Genomic DNA, 20,627 nt, shown 5'->3' with positions numbered 1-20,627 from the left:
GGTAACGCCACCGATTAACTCCGCCCACGTGCAACGGGCTCGGGGTCCCCTCCCCTCGCGCACCGCCGCGCGCTCGCCTCCTCCCGCTGATCTATGGGCCCACCACGCACCGGGCCCCGCTGCACAGAGACGGTGCGAGGCGGCCGCGTGGTGGACGGCGAGGTGGGCCCGGCGAGGTGGCCTCCTGTGGGCCCCGGGGTCCCCGGGCCGTTGCTGTGCTCTGCGCTCGTCTTGTTCCTCTTCCTCCCTCCCCACCTCCTCCTTCCCCGTCCCTCCCGAATCCATCCTCCCAGCAAGGTACCAACTCCAATAAAAAAAAGGTGGAAAAAATTTGTAGAGGGGGTGGGCAGAGCCGCGCCGCCGCCGCCGGGGATCTCGGCCGCATTGTGCGTCTCCTGTGAGTGCGGGCTCGGTACCGGCGCTGGTCGTCGCCGTTTTTCCTCGAGGAGAGCGGCGGCGAGTTTGCCGATTTGGCAGCGATTTCGCCTCGCCGGTCGGTTTGCCGCTCCTCGAGCGGGGCGGGAGGGACTTGCCGGGGGTTCGTCGGCGTCTGCGGCCGGGTTTACTCGGCCCCGCCGTTGGCGCCGGAGCGGCCCAGATCGGGGCGGGCCCGTGACCCGTGAGGTGGGAGCTCCTCCTGCGAATGTTGGTTTGCAAACCCTGTTTGGAGAGTGCGGCTCACGGTTAATCTGGCTCCAGGTGGTGGCATTCTTCGTGCGCGGCCGCGTACGTCGGGAGCGGATTCGGTGGAAAGGGACGTCGGAATCCTGCTGCGCCCAGAAAGGTACAATCACCGCTATTTGTCTCCCTTTATGCAGGGTTCATGCCTTTTTTTTTCTCTCTTTTCTTCACTTTCTGATGGCCTTTTTTTCTGAGAATGTGGCATTAAAAACGCTGAAATGTGGAGTGCTTCCTGGAGTTAATGTTGGTGCTTGCGTCAGTTTAATTTCTCCTCCCTGCAGTATAGTTTGGTTAAATTGCGCTGGACCAGAAACTGCGCGTACTCTACCTACCATCTAAAGATCTACCAACCTCTATTGCTCAGAACGCCTGGTTTCCTCCTAGCCAGCCATCCATTCCATTCCGTTCAGTAAAGCCTCGTGCTGGGGTGGTTCACCTAGCGACACTGGATGTGAGGGAGGGAGGTGGGATTCTTGGGCATGGCTTCGCCGTCATGCTCAGCTCATGGATCTAGATATGGAGTCAAACGGTTAGGGAGGACCAAGTGGTTTATTCATCTGTTTTGGATCTAAGTTTTCGTGGTGAGTAGGGGTGGGATATTTTGTTTACAGTGAAGCATTTGGGGGAATAAATACTGTTTTCTCGGTGAAAGTATCCTAGCCTGATAGGAACATTTGAATTGAGTGACCTCTGTGTTTATCTTTTGGCGGTCTGACCAACGCAACAAGCTATGCGATTGACTCTTAACCAAATAATAGCAGCAGGACTAGAGTCAATTTTTATGCCAGTTTAGTCACCAACTTGCATAATTGAATTATGTTGTACTAAAAGGACTGATAATGACTCCTCTGTGTTAAGTCTTCCACCATCATGTGTGTGTATTCTTTATATCTTTTCATTAGCATATGTTTTTCAACATAACAGATTTTTCCATTTATATATGCAGGCTCCAAGCTCTTCCTGCAGCTGATGTAGCAATCTTTAGTCAAAGTTGATCCTCAGTATACTGATACTTCAAGATGGAACAAATTCCAGTTAGTTCCTTGCTTCTTTTAATTACAATCGCATTGATTTCAATACCTGTATTTTTCAAAAGTTGAGCACTGACGAATATGTGGCTGTCAATTTTTTTAATCAAATTTGTGTAGCTTGGCACCAGATACAAGGAGTGCAGGCCACAAAAAACTAGCAGTTGTCAAACAAAAGTACTTGTTGGAAAGGATGTATTTAATGAACTAGAGCAAAGGCGTTCATCACCCAGTGTGATTGCAAAACTTATGGGAATTGAGGTGCTACCACCTTCTAGTGTAGTGCATAGCCGGCCTCAAGAATTTAAGGATGTCTTTGAAGTGTCAGAGGAGCCACCAGAGGCTGTTACAAGGGAGAGGTCCCATCATTTCCCGAAAGGCTTGCCAAGCTTGAAACAAAGGGCGCTAAGACTAAAAAAGCTTATGCCATCAAAAACTCTCTATAGAGATGATACACATGATTGTCATGTGGAGTGTACAGATGGCTTGGGTCACTTGAACTCAGTGGAAATAAATAATCCTTTATTTGAGAAGCGCCCTCATGACATGAACTATTCTGCAAATTGTCAGTATGAGAAAGATACATCAAGTGTTTGCAGGATGTATCCTGTGGGTTTAGCCAATTCTTCGCTCAGCAATCTCAGACTTTTATCGAGAGCAAAAAGCAAAGATTTCAACAGCATTGTTGTTTTGGAGCCATGCTTGGAAAAAGGCCATGATCCAGAAAATGTTTTTTCCATTCCATACCTTTCTCCTGTTAATAAGAACTGCAATGGAGGCATGAAACATAAGCAATCTGAGTATCCTGTAATGGAGAACGGAAGAGTTCAGCAACATCTGTTAGGTACTGAAGGCATTAATGCACCTAGAATTAGAAAAGAAAGATTCTTGGCTAGTGACTCCATTGATCCACTGCAAATTGGACAGGAAGCATCATTTTATCAGTTTAGCAATACTGATGCGAGCTGTTCTGGATCATCTCAGAGGTATTCTTGTGGTAGTGATTACTTTAGGCAAACTAACAGGTCATCATCAGACAGCAGCACGCTGTCAAAAATACGCAGGCATGCAGAATCAGCTGTTGGTTCAAAAACTCTTGCTGAAATGTTTGCTTTATCTGATTCTGAAAGACTGAAGCTAAATTCGAACTCTCATGCTCTGCTTCGATGCAATAAGATTGACCATGACAATGGTCATAGCAAGGATGGATGCTTTATAGTTTTACCAAAGCATGCACCTCTGCTGTCTGTACGAAGCTCAATGGACAGGAATTCTTGCTTGGAAGGCTCCTCTCAGGGTAAAAATAATCCAAATATATCCAATAGTCACAACAACGGCAAATGTCAGTTTGATTCCTTCCAGGATAAACCAAGACTGCGCAAGGAAATTGGCAATGGCAGTGAAGTTAACTTGAGGAATGCTTCCTGTTTCCAAAATCTGATGTCAGATAACTTTTCTAGTCCTGATTGCTCAGATGAGAAAGTATTATTCACAACCGATGAAGATTTAGTGCAGCAACGAGCTGAATCTGAAGCTTCAGGGTTCAACTTGCAGTTTTCTAGGAAACAACGGGTATGTGTCCTTGCGTCCATGAATTTTAAAGAACCAAACAGAAACGAGTCTACCTGAGGATAGTTTACTTGTATGCTCCCTGAATTATGGTTACCATTAGAAATAAAATCATGTACTATATATTTACATGCAAATCTTACACTTTTCAGCCTGTAGACATGTTTTATGTTGGAAAGTAGTTGTTTTTTTTTTTTTGTGAGGGCATCTGCAGTTCTGATCTATTGATATGTTTGGAACCTTAAACATAAAAGATAACCAATTTTAGGTTGTATTAGTCCATAGATTATTGTACTCATGTTAAATTTGAAGTATGTGCTGTATGCTCATCCAAATGTTTCTTGTTGTGTTTTAGGTGACAAAATTGCCTTTCCGTTGTCATGATTATGAATCTATATCTGTTTCGGATGATACTGATGGTTCAAAGTCTTGCAAAGGCTTAAAAGAGGTTGAGCAACCGAGCCCCGTGTCCATTCTTGAGCCTCCAACTGATGAAGATAGTTGTTTTTCAGAATGTTTCAACTATGATTTGCAAGAGATGGCTAGTAAGTGAGACAAACTTAACCTTTCCCAGTAAAACAAAGGAAAAGGCTGCAGTGAACTCATGTGTGCTTTTAAGGTTAAATAATTTCAGAATCGAAGGTTGTAATTGTTTGCTCCATAGCTGATCATTTTAAGCAACAAGGTGTTAGAGGAGTCAAGGGCCTATTGGGCCTTAGCCCATTAGGGTTAATTAGTCGCTTGCTTAGGGGTTAAGTAAACCTGTTAGAGGAGTCAAGGGCCTATTGGGCCCTAGCCCATTAGGGTTAATTAGTCGCTTGCTTAGGGGTTAAGTAAACCTCTCTATATAAGGAGAGATGTATCAATCTAATCAAGCAAGAGATTAGAAGGAAATCTCTTCCCTCTTGCCGGCCGTGGGCGAAGCCCTGCGGCCGGCGTTCCCAGCGCCACCAACCCTAGCCGCCGCTCTCTTGCCCTCGCAGCCGCCATCTCGCGAACAGTACCCGCGGTACTGTAGCACCGCGGGTACTGTAGCACCGCGGGTACTGTAGCACCGCGGGTACTGTAGCACCGCCGCCACTTCCCTCAGCACTCTCTCCTCTCGATCCCATCAGCGTTCATAACACAAGGATATTTTGATAGTCCTTGTTTAGGTCCCAATCTGTAACTGACACTAAAGTGAAATATTCTTAAAACGAATTTCCATGTAGAAGTACTTTGATAAAGGTCCTCAAACCAATTCTTTAGAAATTTTCAACATTCATGGTTTTCTTAACGAAAGCTTCTCTCATTTCCTTTGGTGTAGAGAAACAAGGAGATGGCCATCAAAATCATGATGAACCTGATGTTTCAATGTCTAGTGGTGATGAAGACCATTCTGCTTACCAATCTTTGGAAGCATTTCAGGTCGAGGAAGACAGGGACTTCTCATATCTCCTTGACATACTCATATGCTCTGGTATCATAGTTGCTGACTGGCAGCTCATCTGCAAGTCATGGTACTCGCCTGGTTGCCCTGTTGGCCCTCATGTCTTTGATAGGCTTGAGAGGAAGTACAACAAAATCGCCTCATGGGCAAAGCCTGAGAGGAGGCTTCTGTTTGACCTCGTGAATTCAATCCTTTCTGAGATCCTTGCACCATGTGTTGATGTGCACCCATGGGTGCAGCGTAGTAGACACTGCATGCTTCTTTGGGCCCCTGAAGGGCCTGTTGAGAAGGTTTGGCAGACAATTGTTAGGCAGCGGGAAGATTGTGTCACAGGGCATCCTGATGAGATGGTTCTTGATACAAACTGGCTGGAAGTTGGCAACAACATCAATATGGTGGGGAAGCAAATAGCCAGGATGTTGTATGGGGACCTCTTGGAAGAAATCATAGTGGACTTACTGAAAGGGTTGGTAGTTTCATGAGGACCCAACTAATAACTTTGCAATGGTAGAAGAGTACTATGGGCAACATAGGGTTTGTCCAAACTTAAAGCAGATTATGCTGGAGTCTGTAACGTCTTTTTCAAGGGCACATATGCTGCATTTTTCTTCTGGTTTGAGATAGGAGCTATGTATCATATGTCATTACACTGGAGAGCATAATGCTAAAAGACACTAGTGTAGTTTTTTTCTGGATCTGTAGTGACAGAAGCTGTACTATCCAACACTTCGACGTGTGTAGTAAACTAGCAATTTGAGCTAGAAGATCACACCTATCCTTTTTTTGAGGATAATAGTAAATATTTAGGATTCAATTTTTGTTAATGAGCAGCACATTCAATTTATGCACGCATGAAAGATAATTGTTTCTTCGTTCGGTTGAATCATTTTGTGCTAATCCCATCTTGTAATACTTTTGCAAATCGTTGTTTTATTCTTACATTATGCTCATTGACGGTTGCGGATAAACAAAGTAAAAGTGTAGAAGTAGTGAAGTACAGTGGTCACGATGGTAGCTCAAATGTATTTATTTAGTAGAGAAGCAATATCTACATGCTTTGGAAATCTTGTAAAATTTCGTTCTTACCCTTTGGATTCCTCTCCTATCCCTCACACCAGTCTGCGAGTTCCACATTTTTATGGTGGTTGCAATTATTCCTAAGCCAAAGGGCTTTTTGTTGAATTTTCAAAATGACCTATAGACGAAGTACCGAATATTAAAATGAACTTTGTCCCTCCACAATGTCGTCTTTGAGTGAAGCCAGCAGAGAGTGTTTGGGCATTACTTCCAATATTGCAGGTGATGCCTAAGCTTGAAAAAATGGGAGCTTTGAATGTTCTGGCTTCGGCGCTTGTTGATAAAATATTGAGAGAAGGAAGATCGGATGGGAGGAGAGAGAATCCGGTGTGCAGCCGAGAGAGGAAGATGAGATGAGTCGCTTTCAGCTTCTGTATTTTATTTCACATGTGGATCTTATAAAATTGTGACCATGGTGTGGCAACGAGACTGATGCTAGTTTTTTTAAGGTGAGCTTCACTCACATTGGGTGGAGGGCGTAATGCTATTGTGCTTCTGAAAAGGGTGGTCTAGCCTATTAAGTTTGGATTAAACATTTCTTGTTCCAAAAAAACAATAATTTAGCGTCATCCCCACTTCAGCTGTTGCGGCATTGCTGCGCTCACACGAAGGTTAGGAAGTTCTTGGTCAGCTCATGACCACTCGTACTGCAAGAAAGAACAAACCGGCCGGCTGGTAAATAATGAACCCACTTGTGCAGTTGTGCTGATAAATTTTTCCACTGCGGGCCATGCCCGAATTTCATTACTTAAGAAAAGCAACGAAATTACAGCGTAGTTAAAGGTTAAGCGTGAAGTACACGACGAGCAACGTAAAGGATACAAGATTCAACCCAGGGGGTTAGTACCAGCGGGGGACGCAGCTACCCAGACCAAGTAGCCAAAGCTCAACACAAACGTACACAAAACCACCAGTGAGTCAACTAGACCAACACTATACCACAGCCCCTCGTCGCTGACACTGTAAGGGTCGCTATAAGCCTATGTACCGACAGATCATCGGTCGGTATAAAGTTATACTGACCCCTGCTATAGGTCGTTTTAAGTGGCGTCGGTATAAAGTTATACCGACCAACAACACTATACCGACCGATGGTTGGAAGCTAAGTAGATTTATACCGACCCATGCACATACGCCATGCAATTCTCTATACGGACCAATAGTTTGACATTAGAAATTTCTATTCCGACAAACAATCCAACACTATACATTCATATGAAGCTAGAAAATAATAGATATATATATGGAACCTCACATTGACAGTTCACAGGAACATAGCTGATAGTTTTCAATTGAAGACAAAAGATATCAATCACACATCTGAACATAGCTTAAAGTATTCTTTTCAATTGAGGACAACATCATTTGCCTTGTCCCAAAAGCTTAGTTCTACCAAACTAGCTAGATGATATATTTTGCTTGTCACAGCTCACAGTTCAAGCGGACAGCAATATTTACAACAAAATGGGAGGCAGCCAAGCTTGTCAAATCAGTCACAAAACAACCATAACTTTGGCTTGTCAGAACACATGACAACTCACAATACACATACAAAATGTATCAGGTCTGCCAAAACAAAATAGCACTAGCAAGCACTGATCCGCTTCCTACCGACATGATCAAGCATCACTCTGCCTCTAGGATCTCCCACCTGAACAAAGTGAAAGTGCAAATTGTTATAAATAATGCATTGAATGTAAGGGCTGCAGGTTACATATTAGAATTGCAATGTCATTATTCTCAATCAGAAATGAAGACGCTTTATTAGAACATGCAATCATTTTGCATCATTCTTCCAATAGAGCATGCAATCATTTTCACAAGCGTGAATACTTTGGTACCCAATCCCTATGGATTTCACTAATTTCTTAGCCTCATGAAAATTTCTAGGTAGTGTTGAACCCTCAGGGAGTGCATCATTAAGTAGATCTAGTAATAGGTTAAAAGATCTATCAGTCCATCCTCCAAGGAGTTTGAGATGCAACAATCTAACAAGAAAACGCAACTGTGTATATTTCTTGCAATTAGGGTACAACTCTTTGCTATTTTCTGCTACCAACTTTTGAATGGCAAGTAGTTCAGCAGAAGGTTCTAGAACAGAACTGTCATCATCAAAATCCCCTCTATCATCTAAACCTGCAGCTAAGTCTCTAAGCAAACCAGATATATCATCATCCTCATTAGACTCCTCAATGACTTCATCACCATCAAAGTTCCCATGCCTCACAGAAGAGAATGGTTCACCATGTAAGTTCCATGTTGTGTACCCTTTTTGAAACCCGTCGCATATCAAGTGCTCACGTATATCACTTGCCTCTCTCCAAAATGAGTTAACACACTTTGTACATGGGCATAATATCTTGCTCCCTAACTTTCTAAATGCAAAAGCAAGGAAACTGTTCACCCCTTGCATATATGTCTTGGTGAGCCTACATGTAATTTTTTATGTTAAATCTCATCTTAACTGCACAATGTCTTTAGTATTTATGAAATAATTAAGTTGTACCTATCATCACTGTTGATCCATATTTTATCCATATGGGGAACAAGTGGGTTTCAGATTATGCCTTTTGCCCATAAAATTCAAGCACACAACATATCAGAAAATTAAAAACGACGCAATGATAGTAAGGCAGAGGAACTAGAGAAGCAGAACATACCGTCACACAAACTCCTTCCTCAAATACTTCTTAACTAGAAGGCAGTTGCTCCAAATAGGAAAAGATGTCAAGACAAAATCAAAAGGTCGTAGCTACTCCTGCAAAGATAGTATGCATTAGACATATATTATCAAAAAATGGAGCTATCAGCTCAAAAGTATAGTTATGGTGCCATAAAAATATAATTAAAATTCTGCACCTTGCAATACTATATATTAAAAGACAAAGCACCTAATATATTTCTCAGCTTTAGCATTCAAGCAAGAACATAAGCTCAAAAGTAAGAACTGGTGTGCCATATATCTGCACAAGGAAACTTCCCAAAAACCTAACTAGTCACCTTTGGCAAGATAATATCCCCACTTGAAACAACAAAAGGGTGACAGGGAGCATCAGATTTCATAAACTATTCTCAATGAAATTTCTACAAACAGTAGGCATGTGTGCATGAGCCGAGCACATTCCCAACCCAACATATTCATCATCCTTAATTTCAAAGAATGTGCAGGAACCAAATTAAGAGGAATGCTAGGATTCAACCTTCAGCATGCTTGCAGATCCAGGCAGCACTTACTGGAGGGGCGCCACTTTTCTGCTGGTGGAGAGGCGCCGCTTTTCCTACTGATGGAGGGGCGCCGCTCTGCTGGTGGAGGGGCCCCGCTTTTCTGTTGGCGGAGGGGCGGCACTCGGTGCTTGCCTGCAGGTGGAGGGGCGACTCTCTGGGGCGCCGCTTTCCTGCTGGTGTAGGGGCTGTGCTCGGCGCTTGCCTGGGGGTGGAGGGGTGACGCTTGCCTGCGAGTGGAGGATGGAGGGGCGGCGGATTCTAGTGGGCGGAGCGGGATTTGGGTTTGAGGGGCGAGCGCGTGGGGAGGGCGCGATTTTGGGCAGGGCGGGGAGAGGGGGGGGGGGGGGGCGAGCGCGCGGCCAGGATCGAAACCAGAGATTTTGGGCGAGCGCGGAGGGGGATGGAGCGGCGAGCGCGCGGAGGGCGAGGGAGCGGCGCGATTTTGGGTGGCGGCGCTGCCTGCTGCTCAAGAGGGAGGGGGCGGCGGCTGAAAATTGGAGGAGCTATCTAGGGTTACATGATGCATACACAGGCTGAGTGGTGGGCCTTTCGGGAAGAGTTTTCACGCGAGATTGAGCCGGCTGACCGCGGGAGAGGGAAAATTTCTGATTGAGATATGCCGACCGATTGTTGGATGGTACTAGTAGGAAATAGCGACACACAGTGCGTTGTGAGACCTAAATATTTACAACGACCGATCCTTGGTTGCAATAACGTAATATATCGACCAATGATCCGACGCATACTTAAGCCGACCAACCGTGCGATGGTACTTTTGTATTTATACCGACCAACGTCTGACGGTAAAACAGGGCTGTAGTATAGTGCAAGTAGACTAAGCTAAGCCTACGAACCAAAACTTCTTTCTTGTCTTCAACCAGAAGTGCCTGCAAGCGTAGAGAACCCAGCTACTCGAAGTAGGGATGTAAATGGTACGAATATTTTCCGACCATATTCGAATTCAATCTGGTCTGGAAGGATTTTTATCCGTCCGTATCCGATTCCGAGTATCCAATATCTGTAACCGATCCGTATCCGAATGCTCAAAAGTTACATTTTTATGATGTCGATATCCATTACAATCTTATCCGACAAAAACTAACACTATCCATATCCGACTTCGTATTCGAACACAAATATGAAAACAAATACGACATCAATGATATCTGTCCATATCCGATCCGTTTTTATCCCTAACTCGAAGAACCAGCCCTGCATCATCAGGTGTGGCTTCCTGAGGGTGGAAGAGCAGTGCCGTGTTTTTGTTGTGCTGATAAATAAACATATAGCAAAATAACATGTACTAATCTTTTTTCTTTGTTCAAATTCAACCGGCGACGAGTTTGGATCCCTACAGCTAACTATATTTAGGCCCTCCATAACGTACGAGGTAGTGAAGTCCGGACAAATCTGGATCTGTGTATGTTTTCGTCTAAGAGCATCTCCAAGAGCTTTTGTATTTTAGGTGAGTTAGCTAAAAAAAGAAAAGAAAGACAAAATCCCCATCTAAGAAATTCTATCTACCTCATCTTCTATCCTTGTTTTCTATCCAGAGGGTGCCGCTGGGCATCTCTGCCTAACGTTGAGCTAGCGCTAGCCATCCCTTTTTGGATTTTGAAGAAGCTGTTGGATTTCATCCCTTTTTCGCTAGCTATTTCATTTTACATAATAGCTATATCAAAAATTTAGCTATTTATAAATACAAGAGCTCTTGAAAATGCTCTAATAGGCCAGCTAGTAGACGTATACACGGATACTGATGCCCAGACTTTATTTTAGTTTTGGTTACCCATTACCGGTTGCAGAACCAGAACTAATGGTCTATTTAACCCGGTATTGATGTTTTTTTCCTAGTAGGCTAGTAGTAGTATCAGTTAACAACTAGTAGTTGTTACGTTAGCTGGTTCCTCAGTGAACACGTCTAATAGTCAGTTAACTGTCTATGCCTACATATAGGTCGGGTATGTTTTCTAGCTACAACCATTGTGGTCTTAAGCTTAAGGTGCGGACATAAGGAGTAAAAGAAAAATACTCACTAGTTTTTATTTACATGTTATAATGTTATATTAGGTTTGTACTAAGTCAAATTTGGCAAACTCTAACCAAACTTATACAAAAAATAATAACAATTATAATACCAAATTTATTTCATTGAATTCACCATTAAGTATATGTTGATACTGCATATGTTGGATAGTATAGTTGTTGCTATATTTTTCTAAAAGAATTGGTCAAAATTAGCAAAGTTTGACTTAGAACAAACCTAATACAATATGTAAATAAAAATAGAGGGAGTATATATATCTCTTTCCTTTAGGGGCGGAGCCAGCAAGCAAAGGCATCGAGGTCAGCTCCATATCATAACGTTATCGTGAAGGAGCGCCTTCATACAAATTTGTACTTTTCACATGTAGCTAATAATATACTGTATTGTTCCCAAAAAAATAATATACTGTATTTTTCTGCACAAAAGTGCATCTGCATACTAATTTGTTGACCAGCAACATGCAGCAGGCACATCCATGCAAGGAGCTGTACACCTTATCTTTTCTTTATTATTTATTTATTTATTTTATATTTTTATTTCTAATGCTCCTGTTAATATTTTGCACCACTAGATACTGTGTCTTCCTTTTCTTATTGTATATTTTTATTTCATTCTGTATTTTCTTTCTGTTATAAACTATTCTTCACCACTATATAATCTGTCTTCCTTTTACTTTTGTTTATTTGTATTTTATTCTCTATTTACTTTCTGCTATAGACTAAGTGTTAGTATTTTGAAGGTACTAATTGATGTATTTTCTCTTCTGATTTTCTCCTTATATCTTATCTAATGTTTTTCATTTTATTCTTTAATTTCTTATTCCACTCTTTTTATCTATTCTTTCTCAACCAATCCTTGTTTTTTAGTTTATGTTCTTCTCTTACTCTTTATTGTTGTATTTATTAATTTTCTACATATAGTAATATTTGTTCTGTGTCCATAATGTAATTGTTCGAGGTGTGTAATTAATTTGTTCGCTTTATGAATTAAATTGTTTGCCCATATTGACTCGTTTGTTTGTGATATTCGTTTTTTATTTATTTATGTATATAATTAAATGTTTGCGATGTTTAGTATTTTTTGTTGTACATTGTTATTTGTTCATCAAGCTTATTTTTTTTTATAAAAATAATTATTTGTTTGTGTTGTTAAAATATTTGTTCCAAGTATCTGAAATTAATTACTTAGTATTAAAGAAAATATTTTAAAAAAGTTCATGTAAATATAGGCAATTATGGTCTTATTTTGAATATTTTGTCATAAGAAAGATAATGGTGCAACTTAAATTTAATTTGGATGCTTAGTTTAATATTTATACCTTTTTTAGTTTTGAATTTGCATGTATATCGGTAAGGTTATCATCACTGTTGGGTTGATGGCCCACTAATACCACACTTCAGGTGATGGTTGTTGGTATCTGCAGCGACATATAACTTCACACATATTCAACTACTCCCTCCATCCTGAGATGTAGGGCATTTTGTTGTGTACTATGTTAATGTAGTCTAAGTTTGACCAAATTTGTACATAAAAATATTAACATTGAACATATCAATGAGTAAATTATGAAAATATTGTCATAATAGATCTATTATTCTCATTTGATATCTGAAATACTCTTACTCTTTTTATAAATTTGGTCAAACTTAGAACACTTTAAACAAATCAAACTACCTTATATTTTTGGAAGGCGGGAGAATGTCCAAAACGAGTGAGATCCAACGCCAAAGTCCAGCTGGATCTTGGACAATGTCAACTCCAACCCCAGGAGCATCGTCATCGATGTTTTAGGTTTATAAAACCCTACTCCGATCAATAGTTTTGCCGGAGCAGCAGGTAGAGCTCCTTGCTACCGAAAGCTGTGGCTATGGCGTCGCTGAGGCCATTATCACCCCATCAGCCCCTCCTCCTCGGGCACCAATCCTCCATCCTTCTTGGCCAAAATCCAGGTCCGCTGTTCCTGCCAACACGAACGCGACGGGCCGTACTTGCTGCGCGTGGCAGCAGCAGCAGCATTTTGAGAGGGGAGAAGCCGGTGGAGGAGAGGATCAGGGAGCAGCTTCTCAACGCCGGGCCGCCGCCGCCGCCGTCGTCGTACGACACGGCGTGGGTCGCCATGGTGCAGGCGCCGGGGTCCCCTCAGGCGTCGCGCTTCCCGCAGTGCGTGGACTGGATCCTGCGGAACCAGCACGGCGACGGCTCGTGGCGGCCACAGGCTGGCGACGGCGACGGCCCCTGGTCGCTGGGCAAGGACGCGCTCTCGTCGACGATGGCGTGCGTCCTCGCGCTCCGGACGTGGGGCGTCGGCGGCGAGCATGTCGGCAAAGGTTCGCCGTCTCCGTTCCTGCACGCTGCTGCCGGCCATCCATAGTCGGCGATGTTCGGCTCAGGGCTTATTCGCTTGTATGTGGATTCATTTTATGTCAAAAATGATAGAAACAATAGAAAATATAATAAGAGATCGGGATTCATTTCGGGTTCAAAATAAATTTTAATAAAATAGACCTATGATAACTACAATAAAAAACCGGAATTAATTCCCCCACCTCTAGACACATACATCGATGTCATGTCCCGAACTCCCGATGCCTTGGCACGCGGGGCTCCGCTTCATCGGGCACAACGCGTCCTTGGTGACGGACGACAGGTGCGACACGCCGGCAGGGTTCAATGTCATCTTCTCCAGCATGCTCGCGCACGGCATGGGCATGGGGCTCGAGGTCCCACTGGCCCCCTTCAGACGTCGACGCCATCCTCCGGCTGCGCGACACGGAGCTGAAGAGGTTTGCCGATCGTTTATTCTGAATTCTCATTTTCCCGTTAGTTGGTTTTCATTATTCGCAGCTCGAGAGCTCAGTTTGAACCCCATGCCCCCCGACCCCCATCCACCGCCGCCGACGCCGCCCCCCCCCCCCCCCCCGGATCCGCATCCTCCGCCGCGGATCCCTGCCGCACGAGCGCCGTCTCCTCCACACCCATCCATCCACCACCGGCAACACTCCTTCCTGGGCGGAATTCTTCCGCTCCCCCGCGGTGGCCCTGCATCGCCATGACCGGCCCCATCCTGCTGCTGCCGATTCCGGACGGGGCGGCCGGATCTGGGGGCCCCTGGGGCGGATCCGCTCCCGGTGGATGCTGTTCGGCCCTCTGCCGTCCCCCTGCCCAAGGCCTCCTATGCGGAGGTGGCTAGGCGTGGAGTCAATGCCACACACCTGCCCGGGTCGCCTCAACGCTTGCGTGTTTACTCCGACGATGTGACGAGGCCGCGGCGCATTCATCCCGGCGTGGCTCCGCCTCACTCCTGGATGCGGCGACATGAGCCCGCCCCGCACGACACCCATCGGCCGGCCCCTCTGCACCGCCCCGCTACGGACCTGGAATGGACTCCTGCAAGATGCCGTAAGCGGCATTCAACTCGGCGCGGCCTGACCAACCGGCCCCGACGCGACGGCGGACATGACCGGCGGCGTAGGTCGAATTCAGGCCCCTCCTCTGCACTCCGTGCTGCGTTCTTGAAGGCTACTGCTGGGCGTTGTTTCAATTGCCTTGCCCGGGATCACCGTGCGGCTGCTTGTCGAGATCCGGTCCGGTGTCTTAGTTGCCGCCGCACTAGCCACAAGGAGCGCACCTGCCTAGCGCCCTCTCGCCATCGCAGGACGCTTGACCCTTCACCGCCGCCGCCGCCTCCTCCGCCGCCACCACCTCCACCGCCGCCTGCTCCGCCACCACCACCCCCTCCGCCTCCACCTCCGCCGCCGCCGCCGCCACCTCACACTTCCACGGTCGACGGAGCTGCTACCATGGCACTTGGGGACCCCGACACTCGCCCCGACGTGGTCACGGTCTTCGTCCCCAACTCCTTCGACCTCGAGCGCAATGCACGGGATTGGGAGTCCTGCGCCCTCGTCCCGTGGGCTATGCACCTGCCTCGCCATGCTGGTGCACGCGACATCGCTGCTCTCCTGACCAGGGAGCTCCACGGCTCCACCTCCAGAAGGGCGAGGTCACCGTCATACTCCACCAGCCGAAACCCTACCTGATCCGGTTCGAGCAGGCGGCGCACGCGGCAGAGGCTCGCCGACGCGGGCGCTTCACTGGCAGAGGCATCGACATCTGCCTACGTACTTGGCGCAGCCTGACGCACGCCCTCGGCTTCCGCATTTTCTACCGTGTGCGCCTCTGCTTGGATGGCATCCCGGCCCACGCCTGGATGCCAGAGATCGTGGAGAGGGTCGTCGGCTACAAGTGTGCGGTGCAATGCATCGTCACCGACCTGGTCCAGCCTGATGACACCCGCCACATCGAGCTGTGGGCTTGGACAGCTGATCCCAGCGAGATCCCCAAGCGTGCCTGGCTGGCCTTCACCCACCGGCCCTCCGACGGCTCTTCAGCGGTCTTCATCATGAACGAGCCACCACCGGAGTCCTGGCAGCAAGGGGCACGCTACGAGGTCTTCATCCACATGCCCGTGATCGAAGACTTCTCGGCGGCGGCACGCAACCTGCAGGCGGCGATCGACGACCCGGCAATCGTCACGCCTATCCGCCGCCGATTCGAGCGGCGCTATGGCCTCGTTGACGGCGCGCCCCCGAAAGCGCGCTCCAGCTTCCCCACAAGGCTCCCGCAGCCTCCGCGCGAGCCTGAGGAACCGCGCGGCCATGCACGGCAGGGAGGCCGGAAGGCTGATATCGACGACCGTGGCGCGGACGGTGGGCGTGACGGGGCTGTCCAGGACGGCCGCAGCCGCGACGCGCGCGCCCCTCCGCGCCACCAGGACGTGCGCCACCAGCAGGGCATGGCTCAGGCGGACCGTGGGCGTGGCAAGCTGTGGGCGACTAGGTCCTCCTGCAGCGACCATTCTTTCACCTGACCGCCTCGCCGCAACGACGGCGACGACGACGACCAGGACGACTACGAGCACCCCGGTCGTGGACGTGCGCCGAAGGACTTCTAGGGCTTTCACTCTGAGCCCCTCCGTCGGGAGCGTACGCGCTCACCTCCTCGCCGGGACTATGCCCCTCGCCAAGGACGTCGTCATGAGGATGGCGCCTCCCTGGACGATCTCAGGGCGCTTTTCGCAGAGGCCTTGCTGAGCAACCCACCTGAACAGGTACAGAATCATCTCCTTTTTTCACTCCCAGACCGGCCTACAGAGGAGGACGGCTTCGACATGGAAGGGAATGGAGCCTGGTCCTCGACTACGACCACCGCGCTGGTGCCGGTCCCCCGAGCGTTCGCCAACCTGCGGGCTGCTTTGGACCTGGCCCCCTCTCTGGTGGAGGTGGAGCAGGCTCTGAACAGCATGGAGCTGCACCTCCGTCGCGCTCCCCTCGCCGCTGCGATTGAGCTTGGGTCGGATGCGCCCTCCTCGCCGGTCGCACGGGCCACTCCCTTGACTCGCGGCGGATGTAACGACCCGGCCTGGGAGAACGACTAATATCTACTCTACACATTGAGTAAACCACACCTGCTAAATAACTCTTTTGCACTTTCGTCCTTGCTTCGCGCAAAAAGTTGTAACCGGAGTTATTCAGCTTCTTTGGGCCTGGTATTTAAGCTGGTCTGGACTCAACTCAACTTCCAGGATAGGACTAAATTCGCAACGCTACAATATCTGCTACAGTAACCCCGAATTTGGCCCGGCCCATCTGGCCCATGGGCTGTTACAGCGGAGCCCGCGGCTGTTCCGGGGGTCGAGGCCCTCTTCACCACGCCGGTTGCCCCAGTGCTGCTAGCGCCGGCCACGACAGCGGCGCACCTTCGACTTGACGGCCGTTAGGCGGAGCGCGCGTCTCGCCAAGAAGCCGGTCTTCACCGCCGAGGTGCGTGCTCAGAGGAACCTTCTACATAAGCTGGGCGTGCCTGTTGAGGAGTTGGCTCCCATCGAGGAGGTGCTCCAGGAGTTCATCGCCATGTTCCGCGGCCCCCTGCCGGAACATATCATGGCGGCCATGACAGCGATCTTCAACCTCGACGATGATGACGCGGATATGCTGGACGACGCTCTCATTCAGCACGCTGGCACGGCTTGGGCTGATTTGGTTCTTGTGGATGACGCTTCACTGGCCTGATGATCTCACGGAGCTGCACCCGTGGACACCTTCTTACCTTCGAGCCTGTTAGCCCTACTGGCTGCGACCTTCGAGCAAACTCTACTTGTGGCCCTGCTGGCTTCGACCTTCGGGCTAAAACTTCTCGGTGGACGACTATTTTTACACATGCTGCCACGCCCAGACCGTCTACTAAACTTCATACGCGCACAAACTTCTGCTGCACTGAGGCAGCACTACGAGCTTTAGCACCTCCCTTATGCATTGGAAAAACATAGAGATTTTATCCTGGAATGTGAGAGGCTTAAACGCTGCGGCAAGATGTTTGACTGTTCATGAGACTCTGGCCGCCACCCCTTGCCAGGTTGCTTGTCTCCAGGAGACCAAACTCCACTCCATCGATACGTCGCTAGCTTCCTTCCTTGGTGCATACAGACTTGACAAGTCCGAGTACAAGCCAGCATCGGGCACAAAAGGAGGCATCCTCCTTCTATGGGACGACTCTCAGATTAACATAAGCAATGTAAGCATAGGGCGATACTCCCTCTCGGCGGAAGCTACCTTACGTCACTGCATGACCTCCTTCACTTTCACTGTCGTGTACGGTCCCTCGCGTCGTCCGGAGAAAATCCCATTCCTCAACCATATGCGCAACCTCAAGCCGCCTGACGGAACAAGATGGTTAATTCTAAGCGACTTTAACCTTATCTACAAGGCCAGGGATAAAAACAATCGGAACATCAACCTCTCACTTATGAGACGCTTCCGAAGAACAATCGACTACTGTGAGTCGAAGGAAATAAACTTGCAAAACAGAAAGTACACCTGGAGTAATGAGAGGCGTCGCCCTACTCTTGTTCGCCTTGATCGTTTTTTCTGCAACCAAAACTGGGACATAACTTTTGATAACTGCTCGCTACATGCTTTGTCCTCCTCCCACTCGGACCACTGCCCTCTCCTGCTGTCGAACCAATTTGGGCCACGTCGCTCGGCTCCATTCAAATTTGAGAATTTCTGGACGCGTCTCCCGCACTTCCAGGAGATTGTGACGCAAGCATGGAACACTCCGACTGACCACACCGAACCATTCCACAGATTAGGCCATAAGCTGCGCTCCACCTCCTTGGCCCTCAAGACCTGGAGCAAATCCTTCCTTTCCGAAGCGCGCCAGAAATTACATATGGCTCAGGAAGTGATACTGCGCCTTGACGAGACACAAGACTTCAGGCAACTCTCTGAGGCTGAGTTCTCCCTGCGGGCAAAACTAAAAAAACGTATCATGGGCTGGCTGGTGATTGAAAGAGCTAGGAAAAAACAGTGCGCTAGAATTTCGGCTGTACGTGAGGGAGACACAAATACACGTTTCTTCCACCTCCGGGCAAACGGTAGACGAAGAAAAAACTTCATTCAACGTCTTCGCAAGAATGGCGGCTGGGCACTTAACCACAATGATAAAAGCAGCCTCATCCAGGAGCACTTTGAGAACATCATGGGCGCGCCCCTGGCACGCACACGTGACTTCTCCTGGCCTGACATTGCTCTCCCGCAAATCGATTTGTCGTCGCTCGACATGCCCTTCTCTGATGATGAGATACTACTATCTATACGTCAGATGCCTCAAAATAAGGCCCCGGGCCCTGATGGCTTCACGGGCCACTTCTTCAATTCCTGCTGGCAAATCATTCGGCATGATGTATCTGCAGCTATCAACTCCCTCTATAATATGAGATGTCAGGACCTCAATTTGTTAAACAAAGCGAACATAATCCTCATCCCAAAGAAAGAGGGAGCGGAGGATATACGAGACTACAAACCAATCAGTTTGATCCACGCGATAGCTAAAATCATCAGCAAACTACTTGCGCTACGCCTTGCGCCACTCATTAATGAACTCATCTCGCCATGTCAGAGTGCCTTTATCAAGAAAAGGAGCATCCACGGCAACTTTCTCTATGTGAGGAACCTCACTAGGAAATTTCACAGAACCAAGTCCCCCGCCCTTCTCTTGAAGATGGACATCTCTAAGGCCTTTGATTCCATACGGTGGGACTACCTTCTCTCGCTCATGTAGCGTAGAGGTTTCCCTATGCGGTGGCGCAACTGGATTTCTTCATTGCTCTCAACCTCCACCTCAAGAATAATGCTAAATGGAACCCCACTCGATCCGATACAACATGGACGAGGGCTACGACAAGGCGACCCGCTTTCCCCACTTTTATTTATCCTGGCCATAGACCCCCTACATCGGCTTCTACAGGTTGCCACAGACAGAGGTCTCCTAAGCAAACTCAATGGTCGTGCGGCGAGATTCCGAGCTTCTATGTACGCCGACGACGCCGTCATCTTCCTAAAGCCAACCCCAACGGATGCTGCGAACATCAAGGAGCTCCTATTGAATTTTGGGGAGGTAACAGGGCTTCACACTAACCTCCAGAAAACAAGCGTAACACCAATTGGCTGCAGCAATATCGATATCGAACCCATCCTTGCAATCCTGCCGGTGGCACGCGCCTTCTTCCCACTAAAATACCTTGGCCTACCGCTTACACCTAGAAGGTTACGCAAGCTAGACTTCCAACCTCTAATCGACAAAGCTTCGGGGAAGCTTTCCTCCTGGAATGGAAGGAACTTAACTCAGGCTGGTCGAGTCTGCCTCACCAAATCAGTGCTATCTTCCCAACCCGTTTACTCAATGATTGCACTCAAACTGCCTAAGGAAGTCCTGCTGGAGGTCGACAAGACCCGCAAGTGCTTCCTCTGGGCTGGCAACAAAGCAATCTCAGGGGGTAAATGCAAGGTTAACTGGACGAAAACAACATTATTGAAGGAGTGTGGCAGACTTGGTATCCTTGATCTCGAGAGATTTGCACGGGCCCTACGCCTCCGGTGGCTTTGGCATGAGTGGGTTTCTCCGGATAAATCTTGGATAGGAACAGAGGTGCCCTGTGATGAGATTGACAGACTGTTGTTTGCGGCTTGCACACACATACAACTGGGGAACAACAAGAAAATAGACTTCTGGCATGCGGGCTGGATCCAAGGTAGACGCCCTAAGGACATAGCCCCCCTGCTTTTTGCCAAAACGAAAAAGAAAAAGCGGTCTATTGCTGAGGCTTTTCAGAATAATAATTGGATTCGCAACCTAAATCACCGGGCAGGCTTCACAACAGCACACATAACATAATTCGTCACACTTTGGAACCTTGTCAGATCGACCAAACTGCAGCCAGACCGTGAAGACCACATCACGTGGAAGCTAACGCATCACGGCGAATACACCACGGCTTCGGCCTATAGAGCTCAATTCCTTGGTTGTTTTGCTGTGCCGACAGTCGCTTCCATCTGGAAAACATGGGCACCACCTAAATGCAGGTTTTTTGCATGGCTAATTCTACAAAACCGTGTCTGGACCTCGGACAGGCTGGCCAGGAGAGGGTGGGAGCACAGCCCAACTTGCCCTCTATGCAGAACAACGATGGAAACGGCGCATCACCTGCTTGCCACTTGCCGCTATTCGAGAC

The 20,627-nt window shown here is 47.7% G+C and overlaps 1 protein-coding gene and 1 long non-coding RNA gene across 4 annotated transcripts; both read left to right on the top strand.

Moving 5' to 3' along the window:
• Positions 1 to 259: 259 nt before the first annotated feature.
• LOC120699391 lies at positions 260 to 5,567 on the top strand. 3 transcript variants are annotated; one of them, XM_039983365.1, is made up of 6 exons: positions 260 to 624; positions 700 to 784; positions 1,628 to 1,715; positions 1,830 to 3,281; positions 3,634 to 3,823; positions 4,585 to 5,567. In XM_039983365.1, the coding sequence occupies exons 3-6, from the start codon at positions 1,701 to 1,703 to the stop codon at positions 5,187 to 5,189; spliced, it is 2,262 nt and encodes a 753-aa protein (XP_039839299.1). In that variant the 5' UTR covers positions 260 to 624; positions 700 to 784; positions 1,628 to 1,700; the 3' UTR covers positions 5,190 to 5,567. The 3 variants fall into 3 exon arrangements, with proteins under 3 accessions (XP_039839299.1, XP_039839301.1, XP_039839300.1); XM_039983367.1 differs by lacking the exons at positions 260 to 624; positions 700 to 784 and adding an exon at positions 967 to 1,210; XM_039983366.1 differs by lacking the exons at positions 260 to 624; positions 700 to 784 and adding an exon at positions 967 to 1,262.
• LOC120699392 lies at positions 3,823 to 4,525 on the top strand. The gene is made up of 2 exons (XR_005685388.1): positions 3,823 to 3,963; positions 4,409 to 4,525. It is a non-coding gene; the product is annotated as an uncharacterized LOC120699392 (long non-coding RNA).
• Positions 5,568 to 20,627: the final 15,060 nt, after the last annotated feature.

This window comes from Panicum virgatum, chromosome 3K (assembly GCF_016808335.1).
Source record: "Panicum virgatum strain AP13 chromosome 3K, P.virgatum_v5, whole genome shotgun sequence".
NCBI classification, from domain to species: Eukaryota; Viridiplantae; Streptophyta; class Magnoliopsida; order Poales; family Poaceae; genus Panicum; species Panicum virgatum.
This window is presented reverse-complemented; position numbering and strand designations above follow the sequence as displayed.

Coding starts and splice junctions, on each gene's coding strand:
- LOC120699391 (XM_039983365.1), top strand. Junction 3,282..3,633: donor AGTTTTCTAGGAAACAACGG/GTATGTGTCCTT, acceptor GTTGTGTTTTAG/GTGACAAAATTGCCTTTCCG. Junction 3,824..4,584: donor TGATTTGCAAGAGATGGCTA/GTAAGTGAGACA, acceptor CCTTTGGTGTAG/AGAAACAAGGAGATGGCCAT.